The sequence below is a fragment of the Podarcis gaigeae genome, assembly GCF_964106915.1.
Source record: "Podarcis gaigeae genome assembly, chromosome: 5".
NCBI classification, from domain to species: Eukaryota; Metazoa; Chordata; class Lepidosauria; order Squamata; family Lacertidae; genus Podarcis; species Podarcis gaigeae.
The window spans coordinates 52,610,224-52,628,936 of record NC_139681.1 but is presented as its reverse complement, the minus strand read 5'-3'; the positions used below and the strand labels follow the sequence as shown (position 1 = coordinate 52,628,936).

The 18,713-nt window shown below is 41.6% G+C and overlaps 1 protein-coding gene across 3 annotated transcripts in view; it reads left to right on the top strand.

The window, feature by feature from the left end:
- Positions 1-18,713, top strand: part of ACSL5 (acyl-CoA synthetase long chain family member 5) — a 29,524-nt gene that overhangs the window by 5,383 nt on the left and 5,428 nt on the right. For 2 of the 3 annotated variants that reach the window (XM_083741286.1, XM_083741285.1), the window contains exons 2-15: positions 6,338-6,526; positions 8,079-8,187; positions 9,314-9,378; positions 9,458-9,559; positions 10,061-10,160; positions 12,035-12,213; positions 13,989-14,021; positions 14,128-14,179; positions 15,116-15,189; positions 15,320-15,397; positions 15,887-16,021; positions 16,390-16,524; positions 16,618-16,713; positions 18,230-18,302. In XM_083741286.1, the coding sequence (XP_083597412.1) occupies positions 6,371-6,526; positions 8,079-8,187; positions 9,314-9,378; positions 9,458-9,559; positions 10,061-10,160; positions 12,035-12,213; positions 13,989-14,021; positions 14,128-14,179; positions 15,116-15,189; positions 15,320-15,397; positions 15,887-16,021; positions 16,390-16,524; positions 16,618-16,713; positions 18,230-18,302 (1,387 nt within the window). In that variant the 5' untranslated portion in view covers positions 6,338-6,370. Of the gene's footprint in view, positions 1-3,318; positions 3,477-6,337; positions 6,527-8,078; positions 8,188-9,313; positions 9,379-9,457; positions 9,560-10,060; positions 10,161-12,034; positions 12,214-13,988; positions 14,022-14,127; positions 14,180-15,115; positions 15,190-15,319; positions 15,398-15,886; positions 16,022-16,389; positions 16,525-16,617; positions 16,714-18,229; positions 18,303-18,713 lie in introns of those variants that run through there. The other variant, XM_083741284.1, reaches the window with a different exon arrangement.

Below are 18,713 nucleotides of genomic sequence, written 5' to 3'. Positions count from 1 at the left end.
AAGGCTTGAGTTATCCCTTTATGCAGCACAGACATGCTTATATAAATAGTAATGTAGCTCTGGAGTTTTGGTTTGGTTTTGACTGACTAAAAACGCAATTGAAGCTGAGTGAAAGCTTCCACTGTTTTTTATGTTTTGTTCTGGGGAATAAGAATGCTCTGATTGCTGCTGTACATAATTGATGAATAACTTCTAGGAGTTTGCTTGAAATCTTTATAGTTTAGTTTTAACCTTGCTTTGCTGAGGAACATGAAAAATGTCTCATGTCAAGTTGGAACACATGTCCATCTAGCTCCCTATTATCTGCTACACGGCCTGAAAGTAGCTCTCTAGCATTTCAAATGGGAGTTGTCCCTGGAGATGGCAGGAACTGAGGCTGGAAATTTCTGCATGTTCTCTGCCATTGAACTATGGCTTGTCTAGTTAAATAAAAACTGAGTAAAGTTACTGAATCTTGGACGATCTTGGTCCTTATCAGACTTCTGATAAGTGACCTTTCTAGTTAGCAATGAGTACACTTGTAATATACAAGTACTATGTGAGAGAAATGCTCTATCAAAAGGAGGCTTGAATACCTTTGAGAAGTCTTATATAATGGAGGCATGCTGAATACATGTCCATGAGAACAGAACTGGGAAAGAAAGCATACTACGTGCAATGTCTATGGAATACGAAGTGGGTTGCAATGAGAGCCAGTGTGGTGTAGTGGTTAAGAGCGGTAGTCTTGTAATCTGGGGAACCGGGTTCGAGTCTCCACGCCTCCACATGCAGCTGCTGGATGACCTTGGGCTAGTCACACTTCTTAAGTCTCTCAGCCCCACACACCTCACAGAGTGTTTGTTGTGGGGAACGAAGGGAAAGGAGAATGTTAGCCGCTTTGAGACTCTTGAAGGGGAGTGAAAGGCGGGATATCAAATCCAAACTCCTCCTCTTCTTCTTAAACAACAGCTCATCAACGTTTTTGGACCCATGAGCATGTTTGGAAACTTGAAAATGTTTTGTGGGGGAGCACACCCACAACCACACATATCCCCTGCTCTTCACTGCAATTCCTACTCCACACCTCACAACCCTATTCTCGCACACACCAGGAGTGTTATTCTTGCCCCGCTGAATCGGAGACGATCCCCATCTCTTTGTTTAGCCCAACCTACTAGATACTGATGTAAGCAAGAAAGAGGCATGGGTCAATTTGCAGGATGATTTCTCTGGCAACACAGCAGTGTTCAGATGCTGCGTAAGGCAATACTGGACCAGGACAACGTGGGGCAACTTTGCTCATCCCAAATACTGTATTTTTTGCTCTATAAGACGCACCAGACCACAAGACGCACCTAGTTTTGGGAGGAGGAAAACGAGAAAAAAATATTCTGAATCTCAGAAGCCAGAACAGCAAGAGGGATTGCTGCGCAGTGAAAGCAGCGATCCCTCTTGCTGTTCAGGCTTCTGTGATAGCTGTGCAGCCTGCATTCGCTCCATAAGATGCACACACATTTCCCCTTACTTTTTAGGAGGGAAAAAGTGAGTCTTATAGAGCAAAAAATACAGTAATTCATTCCTCCTATCAGGATTTGTGCCAGAAAGATCAATGAAAAGTGTGGGTGCATGATGCAAGCAAGCATAATTTGTGGTGCTGCAAAATGTCATGACGTACTTGTTAAGGCATAATCTTTGGCATCTAGTTTCTTGGCTTTGTAGTGTTTGAGCCATCACGAGAGAACCTTAACTCAATTTTAAACAGACAGGGTTTTTTCATTAAATAATAGTTTACTAAAGAGAGCATTTCAATTCATACAAGACTGTTCTCCATATAGGTGGGGACAGGAAGCATGGGAAGAATTAGCAATAGCTGGATTAATAGATTACTGAATATTGTTGTTGATATCCGTCTGTCTTGAGACAATGGACTGTGCCTCCTGGGCTGAAGAATCTCAGTGCCTGTGTTGCTTTTTGCTGTGTTAGCAGCACTGAAGTGACCTCTGTGGGGTGCACTTTTGGACAGTGTGTATGGAGGGTCTGGGCTGCCCAGACAACAAGTCCCCCCTCTCAGCCTCACTAATGTGGTGCAAAGGAAAGCAGAGGAATACACTTGGCACCAGCTTGGCTGCAGGAGTTACCGGATGTAGATTGAATAGTATACTTGTCTATTTATTTACATATTTAGGCTGTGTTTATAGGACAAGGTCCTTGCTAGGCAACATTCAAACACACAACAATGTGTTCAGCCCAGTATAAAAATGACCAGAACTGAATAATTGGCCAGCTAAGCAATGCTCTAATAACCAGCAACAACTTTAATAAGATCCTCTTCATTAAACACCAACTGGAATAGTAATGTATGAGATACTTTTTGCATAATACACGGGTGTTATGGGATTTGGCAGGCAACAGTCAGAGACCTGTCTGCTTAGATCATCAGGGGTCAGCAGACTTTTTCAGCAGGGGGCTGGTCCACTGTCCCTCAGACCTTGTGGGGGGCTGGGCTATATTTTGAAAAATGAATGAATGAATTCCTATGCCCCACAAATAACCCAGAGATGCATTTTAAATAAAAAGACATTCTACTCATGTAAAAACACGCTGGTTCCAAGACCATCCATGGGCCAGATTTAGAAAGCGATTGGGCCAGATCTGGCCCCCGGGACTTAGTTTGCCTACCCATGGACTAGAGTTTTATTAAGGTTTGTCCTTCACATAGTCCAAAACATTTGGAGAGCACCAGGTTTGAGGATCATGCTCTACTGCAACACACACACACACACCCCTACCCTGCTTCCCACAGCCCCACCCATCATAGTTGTTCTGGCTGGGGTTGATTGGAGTTCTAGTCTAAAGCACTTGGAGGGTACCAGGCTGTCAAAGGCTGCTTTAATCAGGGTGTGTTGAGTGTGAACAAGATTTATCATATCATTCTGCCTGATAACACCTAAGGCAGCCTCCAAAATGGAAATTAACACACAAGGTTTTGGTTTTTATTTTTTAAAGGTAGCACTTCTTTTCTTAAAAGAGCAATATATTTCAGCCATTTTTTCTCTTTTTTAAAGTGTTCCCATTTTATTGTTTATTAAATTTCAAAACTGCCCTCCGCCTGAAGCTCACAGAGCGCTTTACATTATTAAAGCACAACAACGCAATACCAGAATAACAAACCAAAACAATACCCCCCTCACAGTTTAAAAGGCCATAAATTGTTTAACAAGATAAAGGCACATGGAAGAGAACAAGTCCCCCTGGGTGTAGAGCAGTTCATTTGGAGTAGCTGGATAGGCTGTCGCTCCCGCCTCCTCCCAGCATCCTTGGAAGATGATGCCTTAACTGTCCACTCTAGGCTGCAGATGTTACTGTTGGCTGCTCCAACTGCTGGTCTTCTAAGGTTCCGCAATGGCGACAGGGGAAAGTAGCCCCTCTGCTATTGTGCCCAACTTGGCAACCCATTTCAGATAGCAGCCAAATGTGTCTTCTTCTTGGGCAGCTGGGTAATAATCTGTCTCCTGACTTTTCCCAGCAGCAGCGGTGGTGGCTGAAGCAGTGTTGGGGGACAGTGATAACTGCCTGCTTCCCTGGCCTTCCCAGGGATGGATGCAGTTAGTAGCATAGGAAATGGGATGGAGGGATGTTATGGTAGACCCTCCTATCTTTAAAGGACTCTTGGGCGGGAATCTCTTAACAAATACTTAAAGGCCCTTCTCTGTATATGGCTCCCCCTGCCCCAATGTCCTCTGATAATCAACAGAGGCTCTGCTCCAAATCCCTTGCCCTGACAAAGCTGCTGTTAGCCAGGATGAGGGTGATATCTGCCATGGCAGACACTTCGTAGAATGAATTGTAAACTGCCTTGTGAACTTTGGATGAAGGCAGGTATGGGCATTGAATAAAGAATCATAAATAATGCCAAATTGTTGAGTCAAGTGCCTCAGAGCCCTTTTGTTGTATTGCTACAGGTCGTTGGTAAAGACCTGACTACTGTATAGGGAAGTTTTTAATACTTGATGTTTTACTGTGCTTAATGTTTTAATTTGTTGGAAGCTGCCCAGAGTGGCAACCCGGTCAGATGGGCAGTATATAGATAATAAATGTTCATTCACTGAAATATCATTTGCTGACATAGTCAAGTATGTTGATGGCCATCCTGCAGTTTTGAACACTGTGATATTTGTTGTAGTTTTCATACTTATATTTTGATTTTATGATGGAGGTAGTTACTTGTGTTTTATCCTTTATCTCATTTGTTAGCCACCCTGGATACTTCTGGAAAATTAGGCAGGGTAGATTTTGTTTTAAAACATTAGTAATACAGGTAACTCTCAGCTTATGCACATTTAACTTGTGTGCATTCGGCTTTACAAGCTAGGATATTCGAAAAAATTAAAAGAGAGCGGAAAGAGGGGGTGGGCATTGGGGGGGGGGAAGACTTTGGCAATCCCACCTGCCATGGTATCCAATGTGTTTTGACTATATACAATTTTTATTTTATGTGCTATCCCCGGAATGTATCCCTCACGTAAGTTGAGAGTCACCTGTATGTAGCCCATTGTCTCTATACATCTCCTAGTTCTAAAACCTGTCTCGTTCAGTTCAGATAAAAAATGAAAGCTCTGATTATATGGATGTTCCTGAACTCAAAAGATAAAGTCCTTTTGATCTAGGACTATTCTGTAAACAAAGCAAACTTCTAATTTATCTTCATAGCTGATCTAAATCTAGAATGGCCAGATTCACACTTGCAAAATGCACCCGGCAGACCTGGTGCAAATGACACATACACTCAATTAGATTTAGACCCTCTATGCAAGAAAAATCAGGAACAAATGAGTTCCATAAAATCATTATGGTGATTTGGAGGTTTAATTTGAAATAAAGTTAAGTTTAAGCTTGTTGGTGTTTGGTATTTTTTCTCACACACATCATGGGTGTTGCCTTATATTATGGATGGATATTCTGTTTTATCAATACTATTTTTACAAATTTGTTAAATTTGTTATGGCATTTGGTTAGAAAAATAAACTTATAAACTAGAACTAGAACTTAGATTTAAATAATTCTGAGCCCAGGAATTTGTTTTCAGTACCACAAATGAACGGAGACAACAGTCCTTCTACATACAACCCCCTTTCCTGTTTTCTCCAAGCTTTCTTCATTTCAGTAATGTAATTTAGAGCAGGAAGGGAGTTTTTTTTTTTGCTGTTGCTGAATAGTTCTTGACAATCAACTGCAAATCATCCATAGATCTACCAACAAATCCTGATCTATTGCCCCCAGTCGATATCAATGAGATATCAAAGTATGGGGTAGTCATTTGTCTAGCAGCAGTTACTTTGTAAATCTGCTTTTGTGTTCGTGGGGGAGATATAGCGTGAGCTTAGAGGTGCATTGGGAATTGGGTTAGCTGCAAGGAATGGAATTGTACTTGGGTCAGATGCAAGACTTCAGTGATAAACAGATGTAGTCAGCTCACTTCATCGTTGTGTAAACTTGAACATAGTTCGTAGTATAATGACCTCTCTTGATAAATGGGTGAAAAGGGCTTCCTGTATGAGCAACTCTTGAATACACTTAGAAGTCAGCAAACCACACATCCAAGGGCAAAAGTCAGTAGCTGTAGTATGTTATGCAATTTGTGAAAGTGCAGAGTCTCCTTCCATATCTCTTGAAAATGCCAGCAAAATCCTTGTCAGTGTTTGATGGAGTTGTCTTGGAGCTGGACTCTTTAAACTAATTTTCTTGGTAAGCTTTCCAGTAGTGTATGTGCCCAGAATGACTGGGGCAGGGGCTGTGGAAGTGGGGAACAAAACCATACAAGGAAACAAGTTACATGAACATATGAAGTTGCCTTGTAGGCAAGACCATTGGTCCCTCTAGACAAGTACTGCATGCTCTGACAGACAGTGGATCTCCAGGGTAGGATACTTTTGCAACATCCAATTCTTTGAACTGCCAATGGTAGGATTAAATATTCAAAGCAGGTGCTGCACCACTGAGCTACTTATGTGTACTTGGAAATGAGCTCTGTAGACTCTGTAGGAGGATATGGAGATAAGAATGGATAGCATATCCTTGGGACTAGAAACATGATTAGAAAGTAGAATAAGTTGCTGCTCTTGGAGATTTTGCAGAATCTACCACAACCAAATTTAGTTATCTGTACCATGGTACTTACAGCACATCATGATCAGATGCTAACCTAGATGGTGGATTGGTTGCCTTCAGTTTAAATTAAGCCTTGGATAATAATAACTATCTTGGGAACATTTCGTTGTCATGCTACTGGATAACACCTTTATTAAGCTATGTATGAAAAGTTAATTGTGTTCTAATTGCTTTGTGCCTCTTGCTTTAGGCTTCACCACTTTGTCTGCACTGATCCAACAGGATGATTTGGATACTTCAGATCTTGTTTTCACCACTCCCGACTCCTGCTTTGATTGGTCTTGTTACTTTCGGAACTACAGTCTTCCTATGGCTGATAACCAAACCAAAACCAATTGCGGCTCCCGTTGACTTGAAGAAGCAGTCGGTTGGCACTGAGGTAAAAGAAAAGAAAAGAAAAGAAAAGAAATTAGCCGCTGTTGGCATATGAATGGGCTAGATGAAATGTATGAATTGCTTAGCTTACCCTTCATTGGATGCAGTTGTGTGAAATGTACTTGACTTGCTATGGAAACTACTTGAGATTTATGACATTTCTCAGTGAGTATTGGGTGGTAGATAGGGGATGGTGGGAATCTACATTCTCCAACAGCCGATATTGTTCACATGTATGCTGTTGGTCCTGTGCACATCTGCATTCTTATATTGTTCTGGGATTCTACTTGAGTTCTAGCCATGAACATTACAGGGAAAACTGACACACTTACCCCCAGAAACATACCTGGGATCAAGAAGAGTTTAGATCTAAACAGAGAGCAGCAGCTGCACAATTTCCTTTGATGCCTGTAAATGTTAGATGCCAAGGCACCCAAGTAACAAAGTTTCCAGGAGAAGAGGCAAGGAAGAGGGAGCCGGCCGGCCATGCCAAATTTAAATGGCCCAGGCCATACCCAACCTGGCCGCAGATTGGCTGGGGCTGTCCCTGGCACAGATTACACGGGGGGAGGAGGCAGCATACCTCCCCCTATGCCGGAAAACTGTTGAGGCTTGGCTGACTGGCTGCAATGCCGTACACCAGATAAAAGGTGAAAAGGCTTGTCAGGTTAATTGTTCTCTCCAAAGGCTCCTTGGCTGGGGCAGTATTGTCACACAGCTGACCAGTCAACCGGATTCAGCTACAGTCATTGGTTAACCATCAGTAGAACAGCTTCTGTATGTGTGCCTACAAAGCATCTTTGTGGGTCATGCACCATCTCACTTAACATGGAGTCAACTAACAAATTCTTGAGGAGATGGTGCTCGATTCATGAGGGCAGCCAAATGAAATGGCTACAGATCTTGTTGACATCTAATTACTACTGTTTTAGAAACAGATGGCCTCTGAAGGAGATCTGATAGCTACCCAAATGGCCTGAGATGGATGAAGAGGAAGTGCCTTGGCGCTTCCATACTTGCTTGATTTCAATGCTATAACAGTGGCTCTTAAATCATTTGCTGGGCACTATGAAAAGTGCTATAGGGATAGTAATTCCACAATGGGAGGAGGAGAGTTGGAAACCCATGGTCTAGGAAGCCCATGCCAGTTAATAAGGCGAGTTTACTCTCTCCCTGCCTCTGAAACTGAACTTGCTTCACTGCTGCTGGTTTCCCTAAGTTTACTTTAAGGTGGTGGGAGGCAGGAAACATCTAGAAGCGAAAAGGGAGATCTAGGAGAGGACTATTGCAGGTGGAGACTTCTCTAGGGCTTAAGGCATGGCTCAGATCAAGGGAACATGGAAAGTCTGTGTCAATTATTATTACTTGTGGTGGTGGTGGTTTAGGTGCATTGCTGGTCCCCACCCCCCCAACTGGTGTAGCTATTTATCCTATGTACAGATTGTGGGGAGAAGAACCTTGGGTAGTCTTAATCTGAGTTAAGTCTAATGTGGGGAGTGGGGCCTTGTGGTGCATCATCCACATTGCCAACTAACCTGAATAATTTCTGAATGCAGGGAGGAGCTAGAAGAAGTGCTCTTATGCCTGATGGCAAGCTTCTTTCTTATTACCACGAGGATGCACGGACCTTATATGAAAGTTTCAGAAGAGGACGCTACGTCTCAGGTGAGTAGGGAATTCACTGGGACAACTTGGATGGCCTGTTTTAGCATTGCTTGTTCAAACCACAGTTTTGGATGGAGAGGGTGTTGCCATAATACTTCTCACCTGATGAAGCTAATGAAGCTGAGTAGGGAAAAGCTAACAGAATGATATTTGCAGAGACTTTTCCAGGTGGAACTTTCAGGAACTCAGTTCTGGTATCACTCAAGTGAGTGTTATTGCCATTATAAGCGAACAAGGGAGCGAGTTCCACCACTTCTTTTTCTAGAAAAATAACACTGGGCTTTCCATATGGGAATATGGATTCATGGCAGTCTTTCTGTGTGTTTCTGGTCCTTGATATGTGCATCCTTTTCTACCCACAGTGATTGCCTACTGAGGATATTCTTCAGAAATGGCTGGCTTGCTTTAGAGATGAATTGAATATAAAAACAAATCCTCTAACACCACAAATGTTGCAGGGCTCCTTATAATTGGTGTGGAAACGAATGGTGTGAAATAGAAAGTCTGACTTTCATTTTCATGAGGTTGGAGCATAATGCTTGAGGCCAAACCATATAATGTGGTAGATCAATGACTTGATATCCTGAATTAAGAAGAGAACACTTCTTTAAAAAGAAGCCAGTGTAAGGCATCCAAACTTACACTGATTCAGTCTGAATCTCTTGCATCACATGTGCTTTGGTCCTTAGCCAGCTTCTGATGCTGTTTTGATGAGGGGGATCTACATATTGCAGTAATATGTGAATGCTGTATAAGAAAAGTATTTCAAACTTTCCCATAAGAAGGCATTCTAATGTTTCTTGAAATTTGCTTGATTTTCTGTTCAAGTATTATTATTTTTAAACTGTAAACCACATATAATATTAAAGGAAGGTAAATACAATGAATTGGAATCCATCTCTGCACAAAGCCGTCTAAAGTCCTCTGATGCAGAAGAGTGTTCAGTTGTTGAAGATATTGCAAACTAAAGACATAATTTAGCATCTAGGCAGCAAATCCAGCTGACGATGTCAGCAAATCAGGGATGCCTAAAAGCTGTGGATTCTTGTTCGGTATCCTTCAGTTCACTTGAATACCCTTCTACTATGCTGGCATATTCATAATCTCATTATTTTTTTTCTTGCAGAAAATGGCCCTTGCTTAGGATACAGAAAACCAAAGAAACCTTTTCAGTGGCTGTCTTACCAACAGGTTGGTTAAAACACCAACTGGAAAATTGATCTAAATCCCTTGCAAATAATGTCAAGCTAACTATCCTTGATATTTCTAGGTGCTGGACAGAGCTGAACACCTGGGATCAGGTCTTCTACACAAAGGATGTAAACCCTCAGGGGATCAGTTCATTGGCATCTTTGCTCAGAATAGACCAGAGGTAACTTGTGAGAATCCTAGTTGGCTGTAGTATTCTGGTAAAACCATTCCTAAATTTGTACACTGTTTTGATATTAATGTTTGGATGCAGCAGAAGAAGTGAATGGACCTGCTGCCTGTTCATGTTGTATCCATGTTCTGGTCTGGTGCTGGGAGCAACTTTGGCATGTTGCCTGTCTTGCTGGAATTAATATGTGATAGGTTCACAATTTCCTGATGAGTATTCCCCTCCCCCAATTTGCACAATGGCTTGCGTATCTACCACAATTGCTTCTGCAGTTTGGCTGATAAAATCAAGCTTCCTTGACTAATCGTGCTCATTGGAATAGATGTGTCATATATAGTTCCTGCCAGGTGCAAGCCTGCAAGTTCACAAGCTCAACACAATTAACACCTGAAGCTCTAATGGGAGGATTACTAGAATATACCTGATTCTTAAACATGCTGTTTTATAATATTGCCACACAATGCTTATGTGTTTTTCCATTCTTTTCTCCTGTAGTGGGTGATCTCTGAGCTTGCCTGCTACACTTACTCAATGGTTGCAGTTCCCCTTTATGACACTCTGGGACCTGATGCAATTGTGTACGTTATTAACAAAGGTAAGCTGTTTTCTTTGGCCATGAAATACATTGTTCTACTCTTTCTTCATATTGGGGGGTGGGGCGTGTTATTTTCTTGACAAGTGACTACTATAAAGTGAAATTGGGTCCTCAAATAGAGGGACAAAAGTTCCAAGAATTCCCCTCCTATTTGAGTTAATATGACCCAAATTCTTCTTAAAAGGTGGAAATGACTCAGAAAAATTATCCCCTGCTTCGTTAGTCTGGAGAGGAGTAAGTAAAAGACAGGTGTAAAATCTGAGGATGGGGGAGCAGGTAACCCTGTGTGTCATTAATGGAACTGACCTCTCCTCCTCCTCCTCCTCTGTAATTCTAGTCCTGTTCAATGTGACATAACAATGTTGCTTTGAATAGAGCCAAATAAAAGAGCTTTAGTAGCTGAAGCTCTGTTCTGTCAGTATAGCTGTCGGTATGCTGGATCTTTGACTTCAAAAAGCCCCGGAATGCCCATGAGACAAAGACCTTGCTTAAGTAGAGGAGCAAAGCATTTCTCAACCAACTTTAAGTCCCTGATCAGATTTTTCTGAGCCTGCCTTTGGAGAACTTCTTCAGGCTGTTTGGCAAATAGTCAGAGTTTGCCTCTTAGCAAGATACTTGTGACAGTATACTTGAACATAATCTGACTTCAGAAGACTAAATGCTTAAATAGAAGACACCGCCCCTTCTATAGTTACGCTTATGCTATCCTAGATGGAAAAAGGCATTATTGAAATGAAAATAGTGGCCATTAAACTCAATTTGCAGACGCACACACAAAAATACAGGTGAGGATCATACACTCCATTGCTGGTATTTCAGTTACTAAGCTTTGAACTTCCTCAAAGTTTATTTTGCTCACTTCTTTGAAACCAACTTTTTGAATGCAAAGGGTTGCAGCTTCTTTGAATGAAACTCTTGGCAATGTCTGGAGATAAAATCTCTGTCAGTGTTAAAATCACAAATGGAATGAAATACAGCTAGCCAGTGTTTTTACTGCAATTGTTATAAAGCACCCAATGCTTTTCACAAGAGAGAAAGCCACAAGTTTAAAATCCTAACAGGAAACCTTGTTGAGATTAATTCTCCAAGAAGTTATGTCTCTTGGGTAGCAGAATAGTAGTGGACTTTTTGTACTAGTCTGGACAAGTTGGGTGCTCATTTAATTGTACTCCATTAGTATAGCATGACTTCCAATTATAGCAGCTATGATCCAAGCTACACAAACCGTGCAATGGTAGCCTTACTTACCGGTAATTAAGTTGCTTGACCTCAGTTGGAAACAACAGTGGAAGATGTTCTCCGTTACTTTCCCCCCACAACAGCTCTTTCCTTTCAGTGAAATGCATGATGTTGTAGATCATGAAACCTGTAGACAAAAGCTTGCTTTCAAACATACGGTACATGATGGATAAAGGAATAAATGCCCTAAATTCTCCTAGAATCCCAAATGCTCCCTCCCAAAGCAACTGTTTGGGTTAAAGAGACATTTGGCATTTGCATGCAACATGCTTGCTCAAAGTGTTTTTACAAGCTGGTACGAGCGGCGGGAATAATTGTGTGGTATACTTAACAGGCTCTAAAGCCCAATTAAGAGGCCTATACTCCTCACAGCAAATTTAAGTGTCTGTGTCTTGATAGCTGTGCCTGCCAGGTGTGGCTTGCAATTAGGCTATCATTTCTTGCAGCTCCCAGAAGCTTCTGGCACACAGAGTGCTTGCGCTCAATGCATTGTTTCCACTTTCCACTTCTTAAATGATTGCCACATGAAATGGGTATGTGGAGATGTCTGCTTCAGCAAGCTGGTGCTGCTTGTGTGTTCTGTGTAACTTGAGTCCAATGATGGAGGTTGTCAAGTATTATGTGTGTTCCTTTAGCTGACATTGCTACAGTGATATGTGACAAGCCCGAGAAAGCACAAGTGATACTTGAGAACTGTGAACAAAAGAAGACACCAGGACTGAAGATGATAATTCTGATGGATCCTTTTGATGGCACATTAAAGGAAAAAGGAGCTTCCCTGGGAGTTGAAATCTTTTCATTACAAGAAATTGAGGTACAGGGTCCCTTTTCCTTGACAAGTCTACTCTTGAGAGAGGTTAAAGCAGGCTTCCTCAAACTCGCCCTCCAGATGTTTTTGGCCTACAACTCCTATGAACCCTAGCTAGCAGGACCAGTGGTCAGGGATGCTGAGAATTGTAGTCTCAAAACATGTGGAGGGCCGAGGTTGAGGAAGCCTGGGTTAAACCTTCTAGAAACTGCAAGTATGTATGTTCATCATTGTGACATCTTTTGGGATTTGGTTTTGAGTATATGCTTAAATAGTATCCCTTTGAGTAAATTTACTCAATCTCCCGTTCCATGTGGGAACTGAATCTTCTGAAAAGTGTTGAGCAACTTCACTGGGTGGATATTAAAGCATGGCCATAGTATTTCTCCCAAAGCTGCAGATTCTAATCAAATTACTTGGTATCTTGCCCTTCTGTTTCCACATGTGGCTTGTTTGGAGAGGAACAAACCATGAGTGCTGGTAGGCAAATAATATGAAATGAACCTTTGGTTGGTTTGTTCCCCAGCATGCCAAAGGCTAAAGGGGGAGAAGCACACCGGGGACTCTGAGTAGCGCGCACCAACGTGCTGCTTGTTTATATTAAACAATAGTACAAAATAAACTATGGTTCAATGCAGTGATGGGAAACCTCAGGCACAGGGGCCAGATATGGCCATCCAGACCTTTCCAACCAGTCCTCAGGACTCTTCTTAGAACTGTCCTTAGCCACACCCTATAACAGTCTTGCTTTGCATTCTCCTTGAATATTTTTGCCTGGATTGAATGTGTCCTTTAACTCCAACAACACTTCCTGCTTGCTTGGGTTGAGAGGTATGTGTGTGAGTGAATAAACTAGGTGAGATTCCACATTTCATATGCTACCTACGTTTGTCTGTGGTCCTTGGGATGCAAAAGGCTCCCCATCCTTGGTTAAATGTGCCACGCAAACTTGGTCATTGACAATTGTTGGGACTGTGGCTTGGCTGGACAGCAGTGTATGTGTGGGGCAGGTTATCTTTGCCACAATATTCATATTTCAGTTTCACCAGTGATTCTGGCCTTGCACAACTTCCAGTGTGGTCTCCAGTCCTCTTTCAATTTTTTATCCTTAATACTCATGCTGATCCTTCTATTCTTGGCCTCTTCTGTGCCATTTTTTTTTAAAAAAAAACTGCTATAAGGGTGTATCAGTAAATAGCAGTGCCTATAATCTATTATGCCCATACATTGCACAGCATTCCAGAGTAGAATTCTTTTTTCTTTCTCTAAATACATTTTTGTAAACCTTGAAAAACCAGTCACCAAACTTAAACAGAAAAAACAGTGGAATTATTCATAACTTAAATTGATTGTTCTGTGTCCTGGGGTCTTAGGACAGACAAAAGGTGGGAGATGTGTGTTTGTGTGTGTGTGTGTGTGTGCAGATTTGTTTTTTTTTAACACAGACACACACACCTGCATCTTGAGGGAATTAAAAGATGAATTTTCAGCTAAATACATGCTCTCTCTCTCCCTCTGCCCATTCTCAAGCCTTGTCTTAATATGTAAAGTGCTATAGCTGCATAGCTGTTGTTGGGATTTCTTTATGCAATCATAAATGCTACAAATGGCTCTTGTCTATCTAGATTAATCTCAATTTACATCCAGACCATCACTTCATACTCCCCCCCCCCAAACCACTTCAGAACATCTACTTCTTGAGCTACCCTGTAATAGTTGTCCACCACAACTGCCCCATTCTTAGTGACACTGCTTAATTGCTCTTGCTTGTTTTCCTACAGATGCTAGGAAAACACAACTTCAGCAGACCAGTTGTAAGTACTCATCCTCTATTCTACTCAACCAATGAGGTCTATTTACTACCATGTGTGATTTTAAAAGCTTGAACCCATTTTGCACTCAATTGTTATCTTATTTCAGCTTCCCAAGCCAGAGGATCTTGCCATAGTCTGTTTCACCAGTGGAACAACAGGTAAATAACTTGGTAGAACACCAATAGGCAGCATCTTTTGTGACAAAAGGGACAAACGCTAATCCTGTTTTTAGATTTTAAGACTCTCCTCAAATGTTGGAGATAATGGAGCCCATCCAATTACTGAAACAAACAAACAAAAAAAGCTGCAGCCATAACCACTCATGCCAGAAGCATTTGAGGGGTTTTCATACAAATCCTTGTATTTATGTCATATAATATGTTCCTGATGTGTTTTAGTATGCAAAGAGCTCCTGTTGGGTTTTCTTTTTATTGCTTCATGCTGCCTGAATGGGAACTTCAGTTTCACAGGGTGAAATTTGGACTCTTCTCAAGGAATGTGGAGAGGGGGGCAACGATCAATTTCTGTGTCCCTTGATACTTTTATAGGGAGGAAGAGACACAAATCCTATTGAAACTGATGATATTGAGGTAAAGCTGTTGACAGCTCTTCATAGAATAAGACTGCCACACAATTTGGGAGGGAAGCAGGGAAAGAGAAGTAGCACTTAACATCATTTTGAAGATTTCCCACTGAGCCTTCAAAAATGGTTATTTGATGCAGAAATTCAGGGGGCATTTGACTCTATACCTCTTATTCTGACAGAAAGATTGCATGCTATCTGTAATAGCTAAAACTGGCCTGGTTAGCAGTATAGCATGCCTGCCTCAAAATGAAGTCTATAGGGGTAGATTTTTATTCTGCATTTTATGATTTTTAAACCATGAAGTTGTCTTTTTTTAAAGCTGCTTTGAGTTCACACTTAGTCCATACTTTAAAATAATAATAATAATAATAATAATAATAATAATAATAATAATAATGAAGAAAGGAGTGTTCTTGTTTCATGGTGTTCAGGTTGCCTGAAACAGTGTGTAGTTCAGCTCTTAAATTCCTGGTTTGAGCTACAAATTTGTTTGTTTTTATGTGTGTAGGAAACCCTAAAGGAGCCATGCTAACACATGAAAGTATTGTTGCCAATGCTGCTGCGTTCATGAAGACTATAGAAGTAAGTGACCATATGCATAGGCCAAGCTGACTATTTCGGTTGGTCAGGCCGCTGACAATCAAACTCTACATTTTTGCATGTTTGTAGAGCTGGAGCATCGTTGTGACACTGCCTGCTTCTTTTCTTACAGATGACAAGTCCTTGTGTGCCATCGGATGTATCGCTGTCATACCTTCCTCTAGCTCACATGTTTGAGAGAGTAGTGCAGGTAAAACCCCTTTCTAAGTTCTTCTTGCCACTGGGAGCAACTGTGTGGTGCTTCTTGGGTCTCTTCAAAAGGTTAAACAGTGGCACATGAGTGGCTTAGCCACTGGCTGGCTCTGTAAGCAACCTGTCTGGCAAAAGGATTGTGGTCTTTCCTGCTTAATGTGACAACAAGGTGTGCTTGTATATCATGATAAATGTTGCAAGCAAGATCTTGAGATGTGGAGTGTGTGTGAGTACACACATGGAAACACCTCTCAAATTTAGCTTGAGGAACACAGTTTACAGCAATCCGTTTTTATATTCTGAAAAAGTTTTTATTTAATTAAGCTTTTAATTAAATAAATGCCCAGTGTTCACAAAGATCAATAAACGGAGACTGCTGACATCTAGATGTTTTAATGGGCAGAGGTTCAACTGGCAGATTAGGAGTGGGGTCTCCATCCTAGTACCTTTTGCAGTATATTCAGGGTCTTCCATGGTTACTTTTTAGACCGTAATGTACAGCAATGGAGCAAAAGTGGGGTTCTTCCAAGGAGATATTAGATTTCTAACTGATGACATGAAAACTTTGAAGCCAACTATCTTCCCAGTGGTGCCAAGACTGCTCAACAGGATCTATGACAAGGTAAACATTGTACCTAATATAAAGCTGCCTCCACTTGAATCCTGTTAAGTAATTGCAACTGGGTATATTATGCTTCTATTTAACTTTTCCATAGAATAGTTCGATTAGACCTTGTACCTTCCCAAGTTCCCACGCCACTAAATCCTGAAACCAGAAATGGTAAGCTCACCCCAAAATGCCGCAGGGCTTTCTCCTAAACTCTCCCATGTCCCATCATGGCTTTAAAATCCACCTTAAGGTTAGGGGGCAGAATGGCTGGATGTTTGGGAAGGGCAGAGAAATGGGGTCACCAGAAATGAAGAGGTTAGCTCTGGAGTCACTGGATGTCCACATCCCCTTTAGTATTACAGTGCCTTGATTTCTTGCAGATTCAAAGTGGTGCCCAAACAAACCTCAAGCAGTTATTGCTCAAAGTTGCTGTCGCCAGGAAGCATGCTGAAGTGAAGCAAGGCATTATCCGAAACACCAGCATCTGGGACAAGCTAGTCTTCAATAAAGTTCAGGTACGTGCTCCCCTTTTTAGACTTCAGAACCAATGCCACAATACCCTTCGCCGGGATGCCTGTGGTTACATTCTTTTCTTCCCTTCTCCACAGGAAATCTTGGGTGGGAAGGTGCGAATCGTAGTCACTGGGGCTGCCCCCATATCTTCACCTGTCCTAACGTTCCTCCGAGCAGCCTTTGGGTGTCAGGTAAGGGCAAAGCCCCCATGGCTTTCTCCACCCCACCCCAAGGAAGCAAATGAGTTAGTTTGAAGGTTCTGTTAGTGGCATTGCTGTGGCAACTGATAAATGAAAACTCCTGCTGTTGGCTGGGCGATGAACCGATATTGGAAGCTCAGCCATGAATGTAGTTGTGGACTGAGCAAATTTTGTGGTAACCTGCTCTTTATCAAATATTTCAGTGCCACAGAAGGGCAACCATGGAATAAAAATAACAAAGAAGGCAATATACAGAAAATTAGAGAATACATGAAAACAAGTCGAAAAATAACAAGCACATTAACACTTCAATATGGAACAATTTGTTTGCCTACAAATTATGCACTCACTATTAAAATCAAAATTATGGAAACTCTTCCATAATTTCCATAATTTTGATTTTAATAGTGAGTGTATATTTTGTAGGCAAAATTATGGAAGCACTTTGGAAAAAGTTCCAGCCTTATCAGATTGGTAGTGCAAATTACTGGAATATGTGGAAAAGGTGCAATTGACTAACAGACTAAGAGGTAATACAAGACAATCATTGATTCAAAAATGGGATATGAAAGAGATCTATAGAATAAGAAACAAGCAAAAAGGTACTACGTAATTGTTGTAAGAAAGTATTAAAGTACAGAAAGGGTAAGGTAATAAGTACATTCATCACCAGAAAGGTTATATGCATCGGGAAATGATAGGGAGTCGCAGGTGGCACTGTGGTTTAAACCACTGTGCCGCTTGGACTTGCCAATCGGAAAGTTGGCAGTTCAAGGCCCCGCAGGGGAGTGAGCTCCTGCTGTTCGGTCCCAGCTCCTGCCAACATAGCAGTTTGAAAGCACGCAGAGCAAGTAGATAAATAGGTATCTCTCCAGCAGGAAGGTAAACGGCATTTCCGTACACTGCTCTGGTTTCAGTGTTCTGTTGCACCAGAAGCGGCTTAGTCATGCTGGCCACATGACCCAGAAAAACTGTCTGCGGACAAACGCCGGCTCCCTCGGCCTGTAAAGCGCAACCCCAGAGTCGTTTGCGACTGGACTTAACTGTCAGGGGTCCCTTTACCTTTACCTTTACCTTTACCTTCATCACCAGAAAGGTTATATGCATCGGGAAATGATAGGAAATATATTCTATGTCAGCAAAAAGATAGGAAAAAAGAGATTGCATAAATTTAATTTACATTTAATTTTTGTAAACATATATAAGATTATTAGTACATGATTGTTTTCATCTTTGTATATTGTGTATGTTATCTATGAATTTCATTTAAGTATTTAAACGGGGGGGGGGGGAGGAATTATGGAAACACTTCACAAATAATCCAGTCCTATAGGCTCCACTTCTGAGCAACGCCCCTAGGAAGTACAACCGACCTCAGTGGATCTCTGTCATGACAGAACTTGCCTTGTTCATTGAATTGTTCATGTAGACTCCACGTTTTCACAAAACAAACCCATCAAAACTGCAACTGGGTGCCATCTAATTAAACATTTGTCTTCCAAAACAGATCTTTGAAGCATATGGCCAAACAGAGTGCACAGGTGGATGCACATTTTCATTGCCAGGAGACTGGACGACTGGTATGCTTTCTTAAAATTCCGAGTGTGGCTGAAGACTATGACTTGGGCTTCAGTTGGCTTATAGTTGTGTATAATAGATGGTCAGCATGAGTTAAAGAAACATCTTTTGATGGGCAAGCTAGTATTGGATGAGATGTATTTTCTGTGTTTGTGTGGGCCAGGGGGAGATGGGAGCTTTCCATTGGCTTCTCTGGCTGCTTTGCAGTTCATCCGGCTGCTTTCTTCTTTCTATGTAACTGATCACATAAATATGGGGGGGGGGGGAGGGCAACAGGTTTTTTGCTTCTCCTGCATTTAAATATGACATCCTTTCATTTACTAGCAGAATGGGCTATACTGGCAAGATGATTTAGACTTAAGACAACTTCTAATCTGATTATTCAGAGCTTGCTTTTCTGCTGTGGAGGTGGG